At 43.0% G+C, this 24,998-nt stretch overlaps 1 protein-coding gene across 3 annotated transcripts in view; it reads left to right on the forward strand.

The window, feature by feature from the left end:
• Positions 1 to 24,998, forward strand: part of SLIT2 (slit guidance ligand 2) — a 474,993-nt gene that overhangs the window by 277,292 nt on the left and 172,703 nt on the right. For all 3 annotated transcript variants that reach the window (XM_075346920.1, XM_075346918.1, XM_075346919.1), the window contains exon 5: positions 24,116 to 24,187. In XM_075346920.1, the coding sequence (XP_075203035.1) occupies positions 24,116 to 24,187 (72 nt within the window). The remainder of the gene's footprint in view (positions 1 to 24,115; positions 24,188 to 24,998) is intronic.

Consider the following 24,998-nt stretch of genomic DNA (forward strand, 5'->3'; position numbering starts at 1 on the left):
TTCTACCGCTGGTACTGATGCAGTTGAGTAGAGTTTGTCATCTTCGACAAGTCACTGTGATATTGACGTGTTATTTGTGGCTTTACCTACTTATTATTTTAACTCAGAGCTATAACTCATATGCTCAGAGCAGCTACGAAGCGTGGCGTGACATATTCAGCTCTGCTACATCTATTTTCTAGGTCAGAAGTTGAAGAATCTCTCCTGCACAATGTGATGTCTGTGTTTTCGGGATGCACAATAGGTGGGGATCAGCTCTGTAGAAGTAGCGACAGGAAATACCTCGCAGTTCCTCGCTGTATTTTCGTGCCTGAGCTCTGCGCACACCACCAGCCGGATCAAAGCCTCAGTCCTGACCTGACCTACCTAGCGAGGCACTTAGAATTTCATCATCTTCCACAGGAGAACCAGCAGGGGTTGCTTTAATGAACTGCCCAGCAGCTTCCAAGAAGAGGACACTTGAGTGTGTATGCAATCAGAGCCGGGAACGCATTAATCTGTGGGGTGGTGTATGAAGAAGCTCATTATAACCCTGTGCAGCCAAAACACATAGCTGTCTGTTATAGGATGGGTGCAATCCAAGACAAAGGGCGTCTGCCGAGAAGGGAAAGGTGTCAGGACTTATACGCTCAAGAAAGTTTGTCATTTGGATATAATAATTGTTCTGTCATGTATTTTTATTTCTTTTCCACTGGGAGGACTCCATATTTTCCTATTTCTTTTGTTTGCTGATTTTCGAACCTTATAACAATATCTTAAAGCTTATGGATCACCAAAGGAAGAAGACTGGCACCGACATTTAGTGATCGCCAACCCATAGTGCTCCAGCTGTCGTGAGACTTCAACTCCCAGCCTGGCCTGACAACCACAATCCGGAGAATTCTAGACTATTCTAGATAAAGTAGAAATGTATATAATTTATGGGGAACGTATAAATTCAGATAGGTTTCCTCACCACCAGTGTCATACATACAGGGGTGCCGGTAGCCCACTAGTAACATTAATCATGGGGACCCCCTCTTCAGGTACATGCAAATATTACCAGATCCTCGTCCTCAAATTTTCGGGTGACACATTCTCCATTCTGTGTTTGAATGGAATGGTGGCTGCGTTTGTTGCAGATTTACCCCAAAATGTTGACATTTTAAATCTATTTTTCATCAGGGGCAGATGTACAATTGGTGCCACCTTGGGAGCCTCACAGGGGCTCTAGAGGCAAGGGGGCCACGTCAGCTCCAAAACAGGTGGAATTGTGCATTATGGTGAGCTATTGGGCTGTAAAGGGCCCATTTATTATTCTTGCACAGGGACATTCTAGACATTCTACAGCATTCAGGTATTCAGACATACAGACATTCTATAGCACAGAATGACTTCAATGAAACACATGCACTCTGTGCACCCTTGGTGTTGCCAACCACTTGAGTGCACCTTCCAATGTACCTTTCTACTTTTGTCCTCTACTGGCTCCTGTAGAGTTGTTAATCAAGGAAGAAAAGGGCAGAGAAACATTGACAACAAGTAGACGTGAAGGTGCAATGAGCTGCTCGGCCATGCCAAAAGGTCTTTGGTTGGTGGGTCCCCGTGGTGTGGAGTGGCTGGGGGTCTCCTTCTGGTTGTGTTCTTCAGCAGTCCATATGACGGTAGCGTGAACCCTGTGGGGTTGGAGTCTCCCTGTCCCCGGTTCTCCCTTTGCTACTGAGTCCCGAACTTGAAGGTCAATAAGGTCCTTGATGGTCCTTGATGATCTTCTCAGTGTGCAGATTTTATCAGGTCTGCCTGGAGCTTTTGCCTGACCTAAGAGTCTGTACCTCGTTCGTGCGTATTTCCTTGAGTACTCCACCGTACTCCACCGGCAACTAACCGCCTCGGCCCTAAGGTCAATGTTCACTACTGTCAGTCTGTCTGCTCACTTTCACGGTCTCTCCTCCACTGTCTCCACTGTCTGACTCTCCACTGTCTGCCCCTTCCACCTGGTTGTCTAGTGGACTGGTGTGGCTCCACCTCTAAGCAGTCATCCATTGGTCCGACCCTAGCCTGGTACTATTCTATGGGGGAATTTTGGGCAAACCAGGGATTATCTGGAGTGTTTGTGTGTTACCAGCACTGGTCTTCTGGGTCCCTAGGGGGTAGGCCCTGCATCATGGTGGGGATGCAGTGCCTTGTAGCTCCCTGATGGCTTCAGGGGCGCTACAATTCCATTTAATAACAAGGGAGCCTCTCTGTATATCATGCTGCATGAATCTCCTGACTGGTTCCTTTTAAGACTGCGTTGAAAAAAAGTTTATATATGCAACAGAGGACATTTTCTATAAGAAGCCAAGTAAGAAAAATGTGAATGAAAGACCTTCCTTCTAGACAGAGCATGGGGCCCAAAAATGCACCAAAGCGTGAAAACAGATACACAAAGAACTGCAGTCTATTTCATACGTTCCTACTGAGAAAAAACTTGTCAAAAAAAAATTGCAGCAAAAAAAAAACAAAACGTTGAAAAAATAAATGATCCACTCCTCAATATAAGAGACAACTTTTGCAGATTTTGTGGACCCTACAGGAAAGAGATAAGGTTTTGGCGCCTACTGTCTTTTTCAAGCATATTATATAGCATTTCGGCACAACATCCAAAAGGAGATTAGATTTTTTTTTTTACAGGAACAGTGCCACTCTTGTCTACCGTCTTGAGTCTCCAAGAGCAACATCAGCGGAGAGGGAGGAATGTAAAAGGGTCTTCATAGCTCTCATGTCCTATTCTACCTTAGCCACCCCTATCCGTTGGTCGTCACTATCATAGGGAGGTGCACTGCTCTTGTAGACCTGCCCTCTGTGAAGTCTGACATCTGTAACACAAAGCTGGGCCGGACCACCCTGAGATGAATGACTTCTGCATCGGGCTGATTCGGACCATCTTTAGATGAATGACTTCTGCACCAGCACTGGGCTGGTTCGGACCACCTTTTTCCAAGGAGACTACACATAACCTGGGCCATGTTGATCCCAGCACTGGCTGGTAGAATAGAGGGCGGAAGACCAGAGCCCAGTGAGGTATCAGAACATCAAAGGAAGAGTATCAGGCCAGAATCACTGCACAAAGTACACAGGAGAAAGCCTATAAATGATGGTAATAATGGTTTCAGCATCTAATCCTTGGCCCCAGAAAATCCCTTTAAGGCCTCTTTCACACGTACGTGCCTCCGGTACGTGTTTAAGACTTCAAAGTGGAGGGGAAGGAGGGGTTAAATCCACGCAATCCGTCAAAGAATGCAGAAGAGATGTTGATAACCTTTGGTTGATATTCTGGTCCTGAAGAAGAGGTTATATACCTTGAAAAGCGTAGACCGATGGAATAAAAGATTGATTAACTTATGAACATCTCTTCTGCATTCTTTGACGGATTGCGCGGATTTAACCCCTCCTTCCCCTCCACTTTGAAGTCTTAACCACGTGGGGCCGCGGCAGCCGCCATTATCTCATGCTATCTGTGGGGATTGTGACCTCTCACAACCACAAGTGGTGAGTGTTAATTTTTACATATTAACCGTGTGCTTATCTGGTAAAACCCTATTAGCGCTTCTTTTTTCTAGCTTTATTTCCGGTACGTGTTTGGCAGTTTTCTCACATACCGGAGACACGTACACATGTGGACCTATGTATTCCAAATGTTTTGGACACACGTAAGTATTTTCGAACGGAACGTGTGTCCGTTCCGTACATACGTGTGTCCGTGTGTTTCTCACGCCGACATGTCCGTTTTTCTCCGGCATCACGGGTGTTACACAGAACGCAAATGTGTCACACGTAATGCAAACGGACCACATGGATGTGTTCCGTGTGACACGCACCGGAGAAAAGCCACGTGTCTGTGAGAAAAAAAAAACCTTTACTCACCTTCTCCTGCCCTCCTGTCTCTGCCGCTGCTGTCACTTGCTGCCGACCGCCGCTCGTTATGCTAATTGAATATTCACTTCACTGCGGCCGGAAGCAGCAGCAGCGGGGAGACGGCAGGACCGAAGACCGCAGATCAGCACCACGGACAGCGATGCCAGGGACAGGTGAGTATAAAGTACCCGTTCTCCGTGTGTTATCACAGATAACACACGGAAAACACACGAGTGCCATACACACGGCACACCGAGGGCAAAACACACCTCTGACATGTCCGTGAAAAACGTGCGTGGTTTTCAGGGACGTGTGAAAGAGGCCTAAAACTGGGTTTATTGCGCTGTGTTCCATAACTCATTCCTCAGATAGGCATAAAGAAAAATATGTCCATATATCATTCGATCCCGATGACTGGCACCGTTAACTAATGGACAGGACATTCATATTTTTATGGTCCAATTTCATCTTTTAAGCCGTACGAAAATCCTTTCACATTTCGATAGACTGAAAAAAAAAAAAGAAGAAACATTTTGTTTCAAGTCCTCCATTATGGAAATAATTTCTGGAATCCATCTCGTAAAGCTTTCGTGCTTGAGGTTATTGATTTGATTTAGAGTCACCCAGAAAGCCGAACACCTGTCACTTTTAATTGTCTTTTTCCTTTTTTTTTTTCCATCAAACGATTATAATGGGATACAAAAAGTCTGGTAATTTAATTTTCAATGGTCTTGCCAGAACAGCAATTCATTTTTGTTAAGATCACCCATTACATTCCTCTCTGCAAAGCAGTTTGTCCTTGTGTCTGTTCCGTAAAATTCCATCATATGTCTGTCACACTTTCAGAACATCTTGATATCCTTGAGGGAGAAGGTGGCGGCACGTTGTGAATGGAGCCGTCGAAGGAAGTGGACCCTGCGAGAGACGTCGTAATGACCGGGGTGGGGTGGGGGAGAAGCCTGATCCATCCTAAACATTGTATCACCCGAGTGCTCGAAACGCGTCTCCTACCAGGAGGCCCATGTGTTATCTCACGTCCATGTGGAAACCATGTGTCATTCGTCCAGCTAAGATATATAGCGCTGTACGGGAGGATTTGATATGCTTATTTGGCAGCCTTTAAATCAATTTGAAAGACCTTCCCTACAGATGTTGCCTCTTAATACAATGCGACTGGCTGAAATGTAATGGGAACCCATACATGTATACAATATTAAGACTGAGTGAAACATATGGCATTACAAAGGAATGTCAAGATGTAAAGATCACAGGGAGGGAGCAAGAAACAATAAAGCCCTTAGGCCTGTGCTCCTATAGTCTCGTAGAAGGCCTCTGTACAATCAGTGCCCATCGTCATATGACATTGAGAGGACAGGTTTATTTCATTGTATCTATGGTTCTTTATCTCGTTCCTCACTTGTTGAGTGCTGTGGATTGTATCACTTGATGACCTGTGGATTTTTATAGATTAGTACTTGTCACATTAGTCTGTATCACAGGTCATGTTTCTTGGCGTAGTTCTATGTGCCGTAACATGGCTGAAGATCTTATACAACGCTCCACTTTTCAAAGATTTTTCAAAAACTAGCTGAAATAATTAACCAAATTCATTAATTTCCCTCTAGGCCAGTGGTCCCCAACCTTTATTACCTCAAGAGCCGAATTCAGCTTTGAGAGAGAGTCACCCGCCACATCCAGAGCCCCCTGAAAAGTGACATTCATACTCTTCCTCCCTCACAGTAGTAATACCCTGAGACCCATATCGGCATAATGACAGCCAAATGTCACGCTAGGTACTGGGAAGTATCAAGCGAATGGCAAGAGGGAAGGGAAATCCTTTTGTCTAGGGAATGAGGACATAGTGACCCCTTAACGAAGCTTCCGCAGGTCACTGGGTTCCCTCACCACCCTAGATAGGTTATACACCATGCACCGAGCCAGATACCTGACCCTAGGCTGACCCTGATCTGGGCCGTAGGTAGGGAGTGGATGGTATGATGTAACTCTAGTCACTACCTTACGGATAGTATGGACCGAGGAGTGGTCAGAAAAGCTGGGGTCTGGTAACAGGAGGACACGTATGAACAAGGGGGCAAACAGGGGTGCATTCAGGTCACAGTCCGAGGGTCAGAATGCCAGGAGAGCTTGTAGTAGATAAAGGGAGAAAACAGAGAAGAGTCACAACAGTGCGTGGCCAGAAAGCCAAGATCAGAACACAAGCCAACACACGAGCAACACAGCAAAACCAGAAAATACAACTGGCGAGGTTCTGGGGAGCATGCTCAGTAAAGAAGCCTGAGCAATTACAGTAAGGTGGAACAGCTGAGTAACCAGCACCTCCCAGAACCAACCTGGACTCTCCGAAGGCAAGATGTTCTGCACAAGGAAATAGCGTCACTGCCAGATCTTTAAGCACTGCAGAGCATCTCCAGGTCTGTAAGATGCTCTGCACAGAGGAATCATGACAGATGAGCTGTTTGTAAAACACACTAGGCACTAAAGGACACTCAGAGATGACAAACGAGGGAAAACAACAAAACAATTTATCTCCAGATGACTCAGTATGATGCTCAGTTATGAGGAGCAGCGATCCTACTGATGAGTGCAAGCCACCTTCTTGCATTCTGAGCTTGCGAAGGAACTGAATATCACCAGCACAAGGCCAGGGAAAATGAGAGTTTTAAACCCAAGGGGAAACATAGATATTTAGCAGCTGAAGGGAAGAGGAGCTCTGCTGGGTCCTAGAGAGAAAAGGATGAAAACCCAGCAGAGGAGATACCCTTTACACTGAATACTGACAGCAGGAACTAGAGAAAATTATGGAGAATTTTGCACAGCCAACCTCTGTGACTTTCTGTTTCCAGAAACTACAGGATTGTCTGTCACCCGTGACATACCCGTGGAACCAAAGCATCCCCATAGTAATCACACCAAGGTGTTAGTATATTTACATCTAGGGATTCCCACCTTACCCTCACTGTGTATTCTTGCATCTAGCACTCCCACCACGGTATCACATGCAACCTCAAGCACCCCCTTTATCATGCAGTGTCATCCTATCATCCTATCCTACCAGTATATGAGCATTCTGATCTGCACTGCTGTGAGGGCTACTCACAAGAGTCATCACTGGAGACCTGCTCTTCTTAGTCGTTTGCTAGATCTGGTGTTAATGCACCAAGCTGGCAGTTAGCCACGAGCCACACATCTTGGACTCGCCAGCCACATGTGACTCCTGAGCTGCAGGGCCGGGACCCCTGTTCTAGGCTTTTGAAACGGATAACTATTTGTAACATACTTTAATTACTTCCTTTTGTCCAAAAAAACATTCTGCAGTGCTGTTTCAATGACTATTTCATGCTCCTTTAGAAGCTGCTTTCTACTGCTGCTTGGCAAAGACCTGTACCCTATATTCAAAGAAGCTGTGTATGGGAATTTTCATGTCTGAGTCAAGGGATGATAAGTAATGAGGTTCAGTCAGGGAAAGTCCTGTACTCTGAGTGTCAAAATATATTGCATGGATTAATTTATTGCATGGAGCAGCAGTTGAAAGCATCTTCTAAAAGAGCATTAACTGAGCATTGAATCAGCACTGCAGAATCAAAAGATGATGAAGTATATTACGAAAAATCACAACTTTCTTGTGTCTAGAGGATGATTAAATAAAGAAAAACGTTTAGCTATTCTTTATGGAAAAACTCCATAATCTGGAGTTTTGATCTGAATCGGTCCTATTAGCTAATAAAACTGTTTGTGATGGTTTTATCAGTCTTTCTATCACTAGTAGACAATGTTGTAGCAGTTGAGCATGGAAGATATAGGTTACTTTTCTCACTGTGCTATTTCAGTCTATTCTTTACTGTAACACTGCGTCCATAGTGATTCATTCCCTAATCCTGAGACTACGCACATCAGTGAAATGTGTGAGAGATATGACGGATGGTTTACTGTAATGTCTCACTTTTTTACCACTGTCCTGGGCTGTTAACCTGTGACATCCTAGTCAGTTACTTGTTACATTTACAGCAAACACATTGCAGCTTAGGTATCCATGGTTACGACCACACACAGCTCATTGACTAACTAACTTTCACTTTATAAATTGTCGTAACCATGGATACCTAAGCTGCAATGCCCTGCGCATGAGGTAGGAGACATGTCTATAGCAGGAGAACTATACTACATTTCTCATTGGAGGTATTTGCTAAAATAATTATTATTACACCTAATACATATTGGGAAAGGATCCTGGAGATGGGAATACCCCTTTAAGTTTCTCTTAATTTACAGGTCTGTTCTATATCATTTCTATACTGTTTCAAAACATAAAATATAATAATATTTCACAGCAGCCAATCAGATTCCACAATCTATTTTTCAGAGGCCATTTTGAAATTGAGAGAAGCATTCCAATTGGTTGGTTATAGTTAAGGCCCCGTCACACGCAACGACGTATCTAACGATATATCGCCGGAGTCACGGATTCCGTGACGCACATCCGGCATCGTTAGCGAGGTCGTTGCGTGTGACACCAACAAGCGACCGTTAACGATGGAAAATACTCACCTTATCGTCCATCGTTGACACGTCGTTCATTTTCAAAAAATAGTTGATTATTGAGGACGCAGGTTGTTCGTCGTTCCCGAGGCAGCACACATCGCTACGTGTGACACCACAGGAACAACGAACTACAGCTTACCTGCGGCCGCCGGCAATGAGGAAGGAGGTTGGCGGAATGTTACGGCCGCTCATTTCCGACCCTCCGCTTCTATTGGGCGGCCGCTTAGTGACACCGCTGTGATGCCGCACGGACCGCCCCCCTTAGAAAGGAGGCGGTTCGCCGGCCACAGCGACGTCGCTAGGCAGGTAAGTATGTGTGACGGCTCCGAACGATATTGTGCTCCACGGGCAGCGATTTGCCCGTGACGCACAAACGACGGGGCGGGTACGCTCGCTAGCGATATCGCTGCGTGTGACGGGGCCTTTACTGTTGTAGATTTGATATGTGTCCCACTGTACTTCTGTAGACTACTTTACTCATATCTTATATACGTATAATAGGGGGGATTTATCAGATTTTTTTTCAGAAAGTTATTGTTGAAAGTTGCCTCAGCAGCCAATCTGATTGTTTCTTTCATTTTTTAAATAGCTGTAGAAAAATGAGAGCTGGAATCTGATTGGCTGCTATGGGCAACCCCCAGCCTTTATACTAGGTTGATAAATTACAGAGGTTTTATACAGAATCACAGGGTGGGGGCCGGGTCCATATTGTCAGCGTCCACTTCTATTGCAGGAGTTGCTGGCGTATTATGATAATGACATCAGGACAAAGCCCATTTTGTCCACATCTCATTTTATGCGGTGGGCTTGTAACAAATTGATTTAAGTGCACTTTTGGAAAGAGAGAGGGCAGGACAGAATTGATTTTTGTGGTCAATGAATTGACTTCCATGACGAGACTGAGGTTTGAGAGTTTTTCTATGCTAACAAGCCAACATAATCTTATTCAGATGGGGATGATTGATGTTGCTTTACTCTAATGTACTACATATACAGTATTACGCTGCTCTGCGATTCCCATTTGCATTTCAAATAGAATATATGACCCTTTTATGATGATTGCCTGTATGATAGGGTTGAGGAGCCGAATTATAGTCACAGATGTAGCAGAGCTGAACTGGTCATTTAACTCATTGGGGCTCAGCGTCGTAGTGTGGGCAGCCAGTGCACACACTTTATTCTCCCTAACACTTGGACCATTAAAAACCAGTACATAAACCCCCTATTCCCCTCAAGCACATGTATGTATTTCACTTATGTTTGACCCTCTAGAAATTGTATATTATTGGCTGAAATTCAACAAAACATTTTAAAAATCAAGTTATATATTGTTATACTACATTTTTTTTTTTACTTTTTACTACTCTAGCCCTAACCCTTATCTTGACTTCTAGCCCTAACCCTAAGCTTTATCCTGAATCCTAGCCCTCACCCGTATCCTGAACTGTAGCCTAACCCTAATCCTGAACTCGAGCACTAACCCTAGCCCTAACCCTTATTTCGAAAGCAAGCCCTAACCCTTATTCTGAACTGTAGCCCTTATCCTAAACTCTAGCCCTAACCTTAACCCTTATCCTGAACTCTAGCCTTAAACATAGCCCTAACCCTTATCCTGAATGCTAGTGTGGCGCCCTGGACAAGCCAGGACGTCACAGGTACTGCAACAACACACCCCACACCCCGGTTAGGCACATCAGCCGCACACATGAAATACTTGTTGCCTCCCTCCAGGGGCTGATGAACACACCAGGTGGGGTGGAGCCAGGCAGTTGGCCCCACCCACTGCGGAGTTCACAGTCCTGGAGGCGGGAAAAGAGGGCAGAACAGTTAGAACAGTGAGAACAGTTAGGAGAGTGAAAGTGAAGGAGTGAAGTGGTAAAGGAGCAGTCTGACCGTGTCCAGGTACGTGGCCCGGGCACCGAAACAGCAAGGTTGGCAGACGGTGGTGACTGTCTGCAGGCGAGGCCGATTGAAGCACAACCGTAAGGACCGGGGACGGGCGGTGGCCCGCCGGTACCGGACCGGGGAGCGAAGAGAGGCCAGCACCATTCGGCAGGGCCTACGGACCCCGACCAGGCTTGGAGTCGCCGTTAAACCGTTCAAATCCGTCAGCGACGGAAACCTCCGGGGTTTCCCAGCAATAAAGACCCGACTGAAGGCAACCGCTCAACCGTGAGGGGAAATACAGCTACCGCCACAGCTAGAGTTCCTAGGGCCAGCGCCTGCGGGCAAAAGGGGCTCCTCCGGCAAACATACCGCTGGGGAGCGGGTTACCGGTGGGAAGCCATCAGGGCCGAGAACATAACACCGGTGCAGGGAGAGACAGTTACCGCCAACCTACCGGGAGTGACCGTCGCAGCCGTCTGTGGGACTCGTCCATCCAGCCGTTTGTTTTACCAGAGACTCCGTGTGCATTACTGGCTGAGTAAGTACCACCGTGCCGTCTGGCACTGCGCTGCCCTGCGACCCTGCACCTGGTCAAGCCCCGCAATCCATCAAACAGACAATCACTCCGGGCCCCGGGACTACCACAATCCCCCTACCCACGGAGGGGAGTAAAACATCCCAGCTTCTCCCTGTCACCGCTCCCGGGATCCCCGTACAGAGCAGCGGTGATGCCCCAACCTCACCACACACCGTGGGTGGCGTCACAAACCGACATCCCAAACACCAACAAAACACCCCTTTCACTCACGGGCGAGGAGCGCTGCTCGAGTCCCCGGATCTGGCCCACCGCTCGAGCCACCGAGCAGCCGTAGCAGCAGTGCCGGACCCGAGCGTGGTGAGCGCAGGGCCCCGCCGCCCGTGATGCTAGCCCTAACCCTTATCCTGAACTCTAACCCTAACCCTTATCCCGAAAGCTAGCCCTAACCATTATCCTGAACTTTAGCTTTAACCCTTATCCTGAACTCTAACCAATACCCTAACCCTTATCCTGAACTCTAGCCCTAAAAGTAGCCCTAACACTTATCCCGAAAGCTAGCCCTAACCCTTATCCTGAACTCTAACCCTTATCCTGAAAGCTAACCCTAACTATTCTCCTGAAGTGTAGCCCTAACCCTTATCCTGAACTCTAACCATAACCCTAACCTTTATCCTGAACTCTAGCCCTAAACCTAGCCCTAACACTTATCCTGAACTCTAGCCCTAACCCTTATCGCGAAAGCTAGCCCTAACCCTTAAGGGGGCTTTACACGCTACGACATCACTAATGCGAAGTCGTTGGGGTCACTGAATTGGTGACGCACATCCGGCCTCATTAGCGATGCCGTTGCTTGTGACACCTATGAGCGATTTTGCATCGTCGCAAAAACGTGCAAAATCGCTCATCGGTGACATGGGGGTCCATTCTCAAATATCGTTACTGTAGCAGTAACGAAGTTGTTCCTCGTTCCTGCGGCAGCACACATCATTCCATGTGACACAGCAGGAATGAGGAACCTCTCCTTACCTGCCTCCCGGCCGCTATGCGGAAGGAAGGAGGTGGGCGGGATGTTACGTCCCGCTCATCTCCGCCCCTCCGCTTCTATTGGGCAGCAGTTCAGTGACGCAGCTGTGACGTCGCTGTGACGCTGAACGAACCGCCCCCTTAGAAAGGAGGCGGTTCGCCGGTCACAGCGACGTCGCCGGGCAGGTAAGTATGTGTGACGGGTTTGGGCGATGTTATGTGGCACGGGCAGCGATTTGCCCGTGTTGCACAACAGCTGGGGGCGGGTACCCACGCTATCAATATCGGTACCGATATCGCAGCGTGTAAAGCAGCCTTTATCCTGAACTGTAGCCCTAACCGTAGCCCTAACACTTAGCCTGAACTCTAGCCCTAACCCTTATCCTGAAATCTAGCCCTAACCCTAGCCCTAACGTTTATCCTGAACTCTAGCCCTAACCAAGCCCTAGTTAGGATCAGAGCACGTAAAAATAAAACATTTATTAGAGCAGTCCTCTTTTTTTTATTTTAACTGGGAAAACCTTTTTAAATTTGTTCTCTAAATTGCAATTGAGAGGAGAGTCAGAATGCAGCCAGTACGGAGCAGTGCACATGATTTGGTCCTCATGTTCCTTATGCAGAGTGCTGACGTCAACATGAGTTTGTCATTGACTGCTGTGCTCTGCATAGGCAGTAAGTGGGATGACAAAACTAACTTTATTATACTTAGAAAAAACAAATGTGGGAGACAAAAAAGCAGATAGGGTCTTATCCATGCAGAGCAATGGGGTAAAGACAGATCACTGAGGCTCAACTGTGGGGATTGTGAGAGTCACAACCATTGTAAGAACATGTAGCGGCTGCTGCAGTAACCTGATATATGTAGTCAACACAGATCAGAGAAAGGGTTAAACAACACCTTGCTGCTGCAAAGGTAGAAACCAGTTGAATCTTGTATGAAAAAAAGTTATTTTATTGGTCTATGCATTTAGGAGATTAATCTCCTTCTTCAGGACAAAAATCACATTACCTACTATCCGAAATGCGTGGATCAAAAAAATCATTTGTTTATACAAGATTCGGCTGCATTCTACCATTACGCTAGTGCGGTGTTTATCCCTTTCTGTGACCTGTTTTGACTTCATTATACTTAGAGCTTTTTCACCTAGCTGGCCACTAGGCAGGAACTCTCTCCACCTGGGCATCCCTCCAACAAGTTTGCTGGAGTCCTAGCTCCTTTGACAGTGCTGGGGAGTGGAGGGATTGAAATTTTGCACACCGATCAAATTTAGCACCCACTGTGGCTCTCCTTACGCACCTTCACTGTTGGGGCTATTATATGAGAGTCAATTAATTAACATAATGTATTATGCTATGATTCAGTGACCGAGGAGGATCAAAAGGGGCAAAATCTAAGAAAACCCAGAGAGTGGTTGGAAACTCAGCTGACTGCAGACCTGTAACTGACAGCACAACTAGAAGTAGCCGTGGGACGTGCCTACGATGACCTGGTTGCCTCGACATAGCCGGAGAGCTAATTATTCCTAAAGAGAGAAAAACAAGGAAAACTAATCTGCCTCGGATCAGTTCCCCAAAGATATAGATAACCCCCAAAGATATAAAGCCGGTGAGACAAGATGAAACACAGTACACAGGTAGAAAACAGATTCAATAAAGATGAGGCCCAAACTATCTATATAGGAAAGGACAGAAAAGAGTACTGTCTGCAGCCGCGCTATACCCTAAAAAACCAACACACGTGATAGGAAAAAAGCTGAGACCACACGGCCTCTCCCCCACTATATCAGTACTCTGGTATTACTGGAATCTAAGCAAAACACTAATATAGAGGAAGGACTGAAATTAATACCAAGCATGACAAAACAAAAATACATTGAAGAAAATCGAGCTGGGTACACAGCAGGGAATAATCCACCTCCACCCAGAACTCCACACAAGCAAAACCAGGAGACAAGCCTAAAGGCCGCTTTACACGCTGTGACATCGCTCAAGCGATCTCGTTGGGGGTCACAGAATTTGTGACGCACATCCGGTCGCTTTAGCGATGTCTTTGCGTGTGACACCTATGAGCGATTTTGAATCGTCACAAAAACGGTCAAAATCACTCATCGGTGACATGCCCCCCTATTCTCGAATATCGCTGCTGCTCAGTGTACGAAGTAGTTCATCGCTCCTGCGGCAGCACACATCGCTATGTGTGACATTGCAGGAACGAGGAACCTCACCTTACCTGCGGCTGGCCGCAATGAGGAAGGAAGGTGGTGGGCGGGATGTTACGTCCCGCTCATCTCCTCCCCTCCGCTTCTATTGGGCGGCGGTTCGTTGACGCTGCTGTGACGTCGCTGTGACGCCGCACGAACCGTCCCCTTAGAAAGGAGGCAGTTCGCTGGTCACAGCGACGTCGCAGAGCAGGTATGTGCGTGTGACGCTGCCATAGCGATAATGTTCGCTACGGCAGCGATCACACGATATTGCATGTACGATGGGGGCAGGTGCTTTCGCGCTCGACATCGCTAGCAATTGCTAGCGATGTCGTAGCGTGTAAAGTAACCTTTAGCACCACAAAAATAAACAACAAGAAAATTGAAACAAACCAGCAAAAGGTACAAAGACCAAACTTATCTGTAAGGAGTTCAGGTGGAAACAGAGGATAGGACAGGCTCCAGAATGTCCACAGCACCACAGGAGACAACATTGATTACCGGTCCAGACCAAGAGAACACTACTCAGTTATATAGGCCCAGTCTGAGCAGCCTGATTTCCAATCATCATCAGCTGTCTGGCTTCTGTTAAGCAGACCAACTCTACTACCAGCACTGGCCACAAGAGGGAGCCCCAACCCGAAACCCAGTCCAAATGTGTTCACAACAGTATTAGCTTTATCTGCAGTCCTATGAAAAAAGACAACACACAGCAGTATACAAATTTATGGCACCAGATATCTACAGTAGCCAGGATCTAACACAAACCAGGATGAAGAATAGACAGGGTTTTCCCTCACTATTACTGATGGGTCATTTGCGAATGAGGATGGGTTGGCTCATTTATATGAATGATGAAAGCCAGCAGTTGGAGAATGGCTCCCAATGGGGGTATGTGATATAGTTTCTCTGAAACACGTAGAAAATAAAATCACTGAATTTAAATCTGACAGTTTCTTCAATACGTCAGCGTAGCGTCTTAAACCCTTCTCATTGTCTATCTGAATGGAGGTAAATGATGCTCAAGCTGCCGATATGACCGAAATCCAGGCACCCAACTAGCGGCTCCAGTCAAAATCTTGAAAAGCTGCCTGATATTGGGGTTTTGACCTTGTTGGGAGATATTTTCGTTACCTGCATATAAACACAAGTTTAAATAGGGATCCATTTTCTCCAGCTCTTTTTACCGAGCGGAGCCAAATCATCCAGATCTCAATAAAGAGCCAACCTCTTTAAAATCGAGCAACCACTCCATGATAGTCATATTATTTAGTGTCTTTTGGAGGTATTTGCTTTCATTAAAGAGACCAGTTATACTGTATATGGAGTCTTACAGGCAATGCTATTTCTTTTCCAGAGGAAAGAAAACCTATCTCCTAGGTGCCATCTATTTGGGTCACCACCTAGAAGTCAATGTCCTATTAATGAGCCTTGGAACCTCTCCATGAATATTAGCCACCAAAAAGGAGACAGTTGCTCTCTGTACGGCTAAGATGTGGAGCAAATTATATGGAAATATATATATATATATATGCATTACTGCTATGAAAAACGTGTAAAAATTGAGATACTTAAGGCCACTTTACACACAGAGGTAAATCTTTGGCAGATCTGTGGTTGCAGTGAAATTGTGGACAATCAGTGCCAGGTTTGTGGCTGTGTACAAATGGAACAATATGTCCATGATTTCACTGCAACCACAGATCTGCCAAAGATTTATCTCTGTGTGTAAAGTGGCCTTTAGCACACAAAACTGGCAGTTTTATGTGAGCCCAACAGCCAACAACAAGGCGACCTCTTTTTCTTGGGTCCATATCAAACTAATGCCTCTCTTTGATAGGGACCCAACAAAAATTGGTCACCTTGACATTTTCTGTTGGGCTCACATAAAACTGGCCATTTTTCATGTTCAATTTGCACCTGTTCACATTAGAAAGGTAGGATGTGCCATCAGTATTTTTTTTAGATTACAGGGTCATGAATATTAGCCAAGCCTGAGACCCATCATACAGATAGCTGCCTGGGGAACCTTCCCCTCATAAAGATGACTGAATGAGAGCGCAAGGACCCAGCTTTGGGGGGACGTAGCCAAATGTGTACAGTACATGCACAGAATGGTAGAATTATTAGAAGCCTGTAATAAAGTGCTGGTTTATCTTTGCTAGATTGATTCAGATCTTAATATAATGATCGTATAATGCACATAAATGATCGCAATGTTTTACGGAGTCCGACATCTACGTGGTAAAGTCACATGCCAAAAGAAATGAAAGAAAGGCGATTTATGACATGCTCTGTATGGTATGTGATGAAATCAATGGTCTGTTCTGTGCACCACTTCTTTGTATTGTCCATTGTTCTCTGTGTATTGGTAAAACATCTGCTTAGAAGCTGTACAGTGATATTTTAATCAGATTCCTCCGTGCATAGAGCACCAGGCTACGGAAATAGACATGTTTGTCTGTGATATCTGAGCATAGTATTGTTGATCCATGTCACTGCATGGAATGAAAGGTTTTTCTGTCGTGTCAACTTCAATTAACTCTGAGTGTAACGGGGTTACAGGCGCAGCGTATAACAATGTGCTAGATCTGTCTGTCACTATCATCTCAACTGGGAATGTACTCTACGGGATGGATGGATGGAATGTTGGATGGAAAGATAGACGGATGGATAGATAAAGGGATGGATGGATAGATAGATGAAAAGAAAGATAGGTGGAAAGATGGATATGTGGAAAGATAGACAGATATGAAGATCGAGAGATGGAAAGAGATGGAAGGAAAGGTAGATGGAAATATAGATAGACAAATGGAAAGATAGAAATAGAAATATAAAGATACATTGAAAGATAGATAGCTGGAAAAAGAGATACATAGAAGGAAAGATGGATGGATGGATGGATGGATGGATGGATGGATGGATGGATGGATGAAAAGATGGATGGATGAAAAGATGGATGGATGGATAGATAGATAGATGGATGGAAAGATAGAAAAATAGAAAGATGGATGGATGGATGGATGGATAGAAGAAAAGATGGATGGAAGGAAAGATAGATAGATAGATGGAAGGATGAAAGGATGGATAGATAGATAGATGGAAGAAAAGATGGATGGAAGGAAAAATGGAAAGATGGATGGATGGATGGATAGATAGAAAGATGGATGGATAGATGCATAAATAGATAGATGGAAGGAAAGATAGACATGGATGGATGGATGGATAGATGGATGGATAGATAGATATATGGAAGAAAAGATGGATGGAAGGAAAGATGGATGGATGGATGGATGGATGGATGGATGGATGGATGGAAAGATAGATAGATGGATGGAAAGATAGATAGATGGATGGAAAGATAGATGGATGGAAAGATAGATAGGTGGATGGAAAGATAGATAGGTGGATGGAAAGATAGATAGATAGATGGAAGAAAAGATGGTTGGAAGGAAAGATAGATGGAAGGAAAGATGGATAGATATATAGATAGATGGATGGATAGATAGATACACAGATAGAAATATAGATAAGGAGATGGGTAGATGGATAGAGATATACGGATAGATAGATAATTAGATGGATGGATAGATAGAGAGAGAGATCATACTTTGTCCGGTAGAGGAGGTTATCATGGTGTCGCTCCATTACTTGCTGTACTATTATCACTGAGGATTAGCTCACATTTCGGACAGCCCTGGTGTTTGGACCCTCCCTCGACTTTCAGGAAATAACTTGATTTTCGGTAAATGGGGGCGGTATTTATCTTGCCACTTTATTTCTACGATCCCCTACTTGATGAAAATCGGCCTTGGTCAGTGTCTCTTCCCAGTCCCGCCTCAGTAGCTTATTCCCCCTCCTTCCCAAAAGATATGGGGACATTAGTCATTAACCATTAGTCAGTGCTTTTGCCATAAGTGGATGACACTGGAGATTTACGATGTCACTGTCAGACTTTTAGGAAGGTTAAACCATAGAAGGGGGAATAAAATTACCAGTAATTAAATTTGCAAGCAGGTTGCCATCCCCAATGGATTTATGGCTCCTACGGGGTGGATAGTACAACAACACAAAGAAGCCTCGTCCGCCGCCTCTCCTCTTTTCTTTTACATAATTAAGCTCTGGTTCTTTCTGAGAACGCTGAAGCAGCATTTAGAGGAAAGTCATAAACGGATCTATAAATAAAATGGCATTACCGCAAGGACATTATTGTAATGACTTGATGCAATAGCTTAGAATAATTGCCCCCGGCCGGCACTGTGTGACAGCTCTGCTGAGGGGTAGTGCCGAGCATCCCTGCTATTGCAGTACAGTAATGCGCTAGGTGATGCCTCCGGGCATATGGCGGCGTCTGTTATACAATGCAGGGTGAGCTGCGTCCTGATGAGACGCCATATGTTTTAGAGATAACAGTTACCATCACAAAAGTCGCTTCCTTCTTAAGACTTTCCTTAAAGAGCACCTCAAGACATTTTCTGATTTGGAACAGTAAGGGGCAATTACTCTGGGCGACCCCGGAAAGATAAACGGCCGACGGTCTGCTGCATGCCCATCGATCAGCAGTTTTTTAGTAGCCGACGATACGTCTATATGTACAAAATGATCTAATGGTTCACTTTGCCTAAAACATTATTGTTCTCGGCAGCACATTACTGTTTATTGCCCTTAGTGACCACCAATATGACTTAAAACTGATGTTAGATGCGTGAGTAGCATCCCCCGATCCCCACGACAGGTGAAAATGCAGCAGCTGCCGGCTGTATACTACAGCTGACACCCTGCTGCATCAGTCACAATCGGTGTTGGCCCCAACCATGGTCATTTATTGCCTTAGATGCTGCAGCATCTAGATGGTTAACAGAGTGTGGGGGCACCCTGAGGTCATGGGTGTGAGGTCCTGATGGTTGCCTTGACAATTCACATTCAAATACCAGCCTTAAGGCTGCTTTACACTCGTGAGAGCACCTGCCCCCGTCGTTTGTGCATCACGGGCAAATCGCTGCCCGTGGCGAACAATATCGCTAGGACCCGTCACACGTACTTACCTTCCTAACGACATCGCTGTGGGCGGCGAACAACCTCTTTTTTAAGGGGGCGGTTCGTGCGGCATCACAGCGATGTCACACAGCGGCCCGCCAATAGAAGCGGAGGGGCGGAGAGCAGCCGCATTCACGTCACGCCCACCTCGTTGCTGGAGGAAGCAGGAACGCTGCTGTTCATCATTCCTGGGGTGTCACATGTAGCGATGTGTGCTGCCTCAGGAACGACGAACAACCTGCGTCCAGGTTTATATGAATAAACATTTATAGAGTTAAGGCCCCGTTACACGCAGCGGCATTGCTAATGAGATGTCATTGGGTTCATGGAATTCGTGACGCACATCCGGCCTCGTTAGCGACGTCGTTGCGTGTGACACCTACAAGCGACCGCTAATGATCAAAAATACTCACCTAATCGTTGATTGTTGACACGTCGTTCATTTCCCAAATATCGTTCCTTGTTCTGGACGCAGGTTGTTTGTCATTACTGAGGCAGCACACATCGCTACGTGTCACACCCCGGGAACGACGGACAACAGCGTTCCTGCTTCCTCCGGCAACGAGGTGGGAGTGACGTTGCTGCGGATGCTCTCCGCCCCTCCGCTTCTATTGGCGGGCCGCTGTGTGACGTCGCTGTGACGGCGCACAAACCGCTCCCTTAAAATAGAGGTTGTTCGCGCCCACAGCGATGTCATTATGAAGGTAAGTCCATTTTACGCGTCCTAGCGATATTGTGCGCCACGGGCAGCGATTTGCCCGTGACGCACAAACGATGGGGACAAGTGCTTTCACGAGCGACATCGCTAGTGATGTCGCTGCGTGTAAAGCAGCCTTTATTGTCACGGAAAGGGACATTGGTCAGAAGTGAAAAATATGGCCTGGCCGCTAAGGAGTTAAAGTGGGCAATGTGTTGATGAGACCGTGATTTTTTTAAGCAAGCGTAAAAAGTAATTTCACACAACAAAAAAAAAGCGTTTTACTCATTTGTTGGATAATTGGCAGCCTGTCCGCCCTTGCCTTATTACCCATACCGTTCCTAGGAATGACTGTAAGTGCAAAATACACCTCTAGGGGGTGGTAATTTAGTAGTCAGTGAGAATGTAATAGCAGTGATAATGAATGTGGCAGAGATCATCTATCTACCTATCCATCCATCATCTATCTGTTTATCTATTTATCCATCTATCCATCTATCCATCTATCTATCTATCCATCTATCTATCTATCCATCTATCTATCTATCTATCTATTTATCCATCTATCTATCTATCCCTCTATCTATCCTTCTATCTATCTATCTATCTATCTATCTATCTACCTATCTATCCATGTATCTATCTATCCATCTATCTATCTATCTATCTATTTATCTATTTATCCATCTATCTATGTATCTATCTATCTATCCTTTTATCTATCTATCGATCTATCTATCCATCTATCTATCTATCTATCTATGTATCCATCTATCCATCTATCTATCTATCTATCTATCCCTCTATCTATCCTTCTATCTATCTATCTATCTATCTACCTATCTATCCATGTATCCATCTATCTATCTATCTATCTATCTATCTATCTATCTATCTATCTATCTATTTATCTATTTATCCATCTATATAGACAATCTATCTATCTATCTATCCATGTATCTATCTATCCATGTATCTATCTATTTATCTATTTATCCATCTATCTATCTATCCCTCTATCTCTATCTATCTATCTATCTATCCTTCTATCCATCTATCTATCTATCCTTTTATCTATCTATCGATCTATTTATCCATCTATCCATCTATCTATTTATCTATCCTTCTATCTATCTATCTATCTGTCTATCTATCTATCTATCTATCCTTTTATCTTTCTATCTATCTATCTATCCATCTATGATTCTATCTATCTATTTATATATTTATCTATCTATCATTATATCTATCTATCTATCTATCCATCTATCTATGATTCTTTCTATGTATCTATCTATTTATCTATCTACCCTTCTATCTATCTATACATGTATCTATCTATGATTCTTTCTATCCATCTATCTATCTATCTATCTATCTATCTATCTATCTATCTATCTATCTATCCATTTATCCATCTATCTATGATTCTTTCTATCCATCTATCTATCTATCTATCTATCTATCACCGTCCGTTTGTCTATACAGTTATATCACACATGATACCGTATATACTGATAACACACCAGGCTTTATATAAAGCTTATGGACATAGATGTCTGCGCTCGCTTTATTATTACCCAGTGGAAACACTCGCCATAACTTCCAGGATTGTGCGTTACTTTTTATGGCAGGTACATGTTTGGATTACTGTCCATATATTACCTAGCATTATACCGTCCATAACTATAATGTGTCACACATCTGCACACCAGCACTTAGTGTAACAATTAACATATGTGGAGCGACACTGAATATCGGGGATGGAGACTGCTCAGACCTTTCCTGCCTGTGTTTCTGATTAACATTGGCATTGTGTTACATTTGCTTGTATAATAATCAGTGCTATAATAAGGTATAGGACACTTTTATTTTAAAGGGGTCTATAAATCATAATGACAATAAGACCGCCGAACGTCCTTATACTGTGCACTTATGAGAATCATTTTCAGGCCCATAGAACCGGGCTACAGCATCAATATACACAAATATGTGTATGTATAAATATATAAATATATATGTGTATGTGTGTGTGTGTGAGTGTGTATATATATATATATCTATATATATATATATATATATATAGATATAGATATATATATATATATATAGATATATATATATATATTTATATAGATATATATATATAGAGAGAGAGAGAGATACAAGATATATATATATATATATATATATATATATATATATAGAGAGAGAGAGAGAGAGAGAGAGAGAGAGAGAGAGAGAGAGAGAGAGAGAGAGAGAGAGAGAGAGAGAGAGAGAGAGAGAGAGAGAGAGAGAGAGAGAGAGAGAGAGAGAGAGAGAGAGAGATATAGAGCTATATATATATATATATATATATATATATATATATATATCCACACACCGTATATTACAAAAGTAAGTACACCCCTAGCAGTTTTTGAACATGTTATGTTATTATATATTTATTATATCTTATATTTAGACACTATTCATCTCCCGGTAATGGATGCACTGGACTTCAGGAAAATTGTGCCAGAGGCGTCACATGCGCAGATTTTACAGCGCCATTTTACTTAAGTCCATTGCATCCATTACCGGGAGATCAATGGCGTCTACCTCACGCCAACGCATCACCCCCTCCTCCCAGCATCACACCACTCATGCTGCCACCGATTTCCTGTGCCCCCACAACCCCCACCCTGGTAAGCTACATTCGGTCTAGAGATCGACCATAAGACCCCCATTTTAACATTAAAAAATCTTGTTTTCATCCTCAAAATTTAGGATGTGCTGTAGAGTCCGAAAAATATTTTGTCTAGTGAATATTGTTGTATTTCAATATATCCTAATCTTTTTTTGTTCAAGAAGAAATGTGGATTCTTGTTCATGGAAAGAATAAGACATCCCCTGATATTAAGCCTTGCACATCTTTTGGAGTTAAAAATAGTATAAGACCCTGTCTTATTTCCGGAGAAGTACATGTCATGCCTATATACAGTATATACTGCATGTATATATAATATACACACACACATCTAGTTTAAATCAGTATATACATATATGTGTCTGTTTTTTAAGTTAAAAAATATTTTGTTTTCAATTATTAACTAAGTGAAGTTCATTTCAATATATACATTTCAGTCATCTTACACTACACTACACACATACACATATATATATATATATATGTATATATATATATATATAATATATGATATTTTAGAAATGGAAAGTTACATTTATTGACTTTTTTTCATTCTAAATCTAACCACTTCTTAATGTCCCATAATTTTATAATTTCATCATACAGTATAACAGTGATGTTTTTTATATTAAAAAAAACAAAACACTAAAATAATACTTTTTTTTCTATTGGGAGTGAGATAATGTCATAGATAAATTGATGTATAGATAAAAATATATATCTATCTATCCATCCATCTCTCTATCTAGCAATGTATCATCTATCTATCTATATATCTATCTATACTCTATCTTTCTAACTATCTATCTACCCTCTATCCATCTATCCTCCATTTGTCTATCCTCTATCTTCCAGCTATCTACCCTCTATCCATCTATCCTCTATCTATATTTCCATCTATCTATCTATCTATCTATGTATCTATCTATCTATCCTTTATCTATCTATCCTCTATTTATCCTTTATTGATCTATCCTCTGTCTATCTCTCTCTATCTGTCTATATCTATCTATCCTTTATCTATATATCTATCCTTTATCTATCTATCTATCTATCCTTTATCTATCTATCTATCTATCCTTTATCTATCTATTTATCTATCTATCCTTTATCTATCCTCTATTTATCCTTTATTGATCTATCCTCTGTCTATCTCTTTCTATCTGTCTATATCTATCTATCCTTTATCTATCTATCTATCTAGCCTTTATCTAGCCTTTATCTATCTAGCCTTTATCTATGTATCTATCTATCTATCTATCTTTTATCTATCTATCTATCCTCTATTTATCCTTTATTGATCTATCCTCTGTCTATCTCCCTCTATCTGTCTATATCTATCTATCTATCCTTTATCTATCTATCTATCTATCTATCTATCCATCCTTTATCTATCTATCCTTTATCTATCTATCTATCCTTTATCTATCTATCCTTTATCTATCTATCTATCTATCCCTCTATTTATCTATCTGTCTGTCTGTCTATCATCTCTCAGCTGAAAAAATGTGAAATATTCTTCTTATTATTATTGTACATACCTTTTATATCATATAATCATTTTGACTTTTCCACATTATGATTGAATGGTTTTTATCTTTTCTTCTCAGTGACCTCAGTGAGAACCAGATCCAGGCAATCCCTAGAAAAGCGTTTCGTGGTGCGGTAGATATTAAAAATCTGTAAGTATTTGCCCGTGGAGTCGTATCATTTGGCCTTTATGACATTGTGTAATGCAGCACATACCATAATACCGCAAATTTCTAATGTTTTATGACGTTCAAACAATGTTTTGACCTGTATGAAAAATGTAAACCAGCAGAAGAATTACACAGGAAATCACTCCGAGATGTAGGGCTCGGGCCGGATAGTCCTGGTTTTGCTGCTTTCCATAAGACTTTTAAGAGATACAATAAAAATTTTAACTCTTTATGACAAAGATTTAAGGATTTCATTTCCCTGCTGCGAAATCAGTGTCTGCTTATTTGTATTGTATCATTGGGAGACGCTTATAGGGGCTTGTGCATTATTATTATTATTATTATTATATTTTTTTATTATTTATTTCGCTTATAAACCTGGCCCTAAATAATGAAAAGAATAATACTTTACATGTGAACAGATATTGTTATAGTTTATATTAATTTTTCATCAGTACTTTGTAAGTATAAAACAATATTTTTTCTATTAAACTTCAGTTTTTGAAACAATGGCAGATAAAAAATTAAAGTGTAAAATCACCTTTACAACTTTTTTTTTACTTAAATGCATGTATTTTGGGCTAAAAATAATTATTGTGATTGGGTTTCATTAAAAATATTGCACCATTTGGCTTTCAAGAGTCTTGGTTTTCTTATTCATTTTTTCTGCGGATTGAGAGTAACTGAGAATCTGTCAGTGAGCTTCGTGTGATCAGGAGCTTGTAACTATTTTTATCTGTCTTTTTCTTTTGACTGATTTATGAGCACCGAGTACATTAATGCAAAGCTGAAC

The sequence above is a fragment of the Anomaloglossus baeobatrachus genome, chromosome 1 (assembly GCF_048569485.1).
Source record: "Anomaloglossus baeobatrachus isolate aAnoBae1 chromosome 1, aAnoBae1.hap1, whole genome shotgun sequence".
Taxonomy (NCBI): Eukaryota; Metazoa; Chordata; class Amphibia; order Anura; family Aromobatidae; genus Anomaloglossus; species Anomaloglossus baeobatrachus.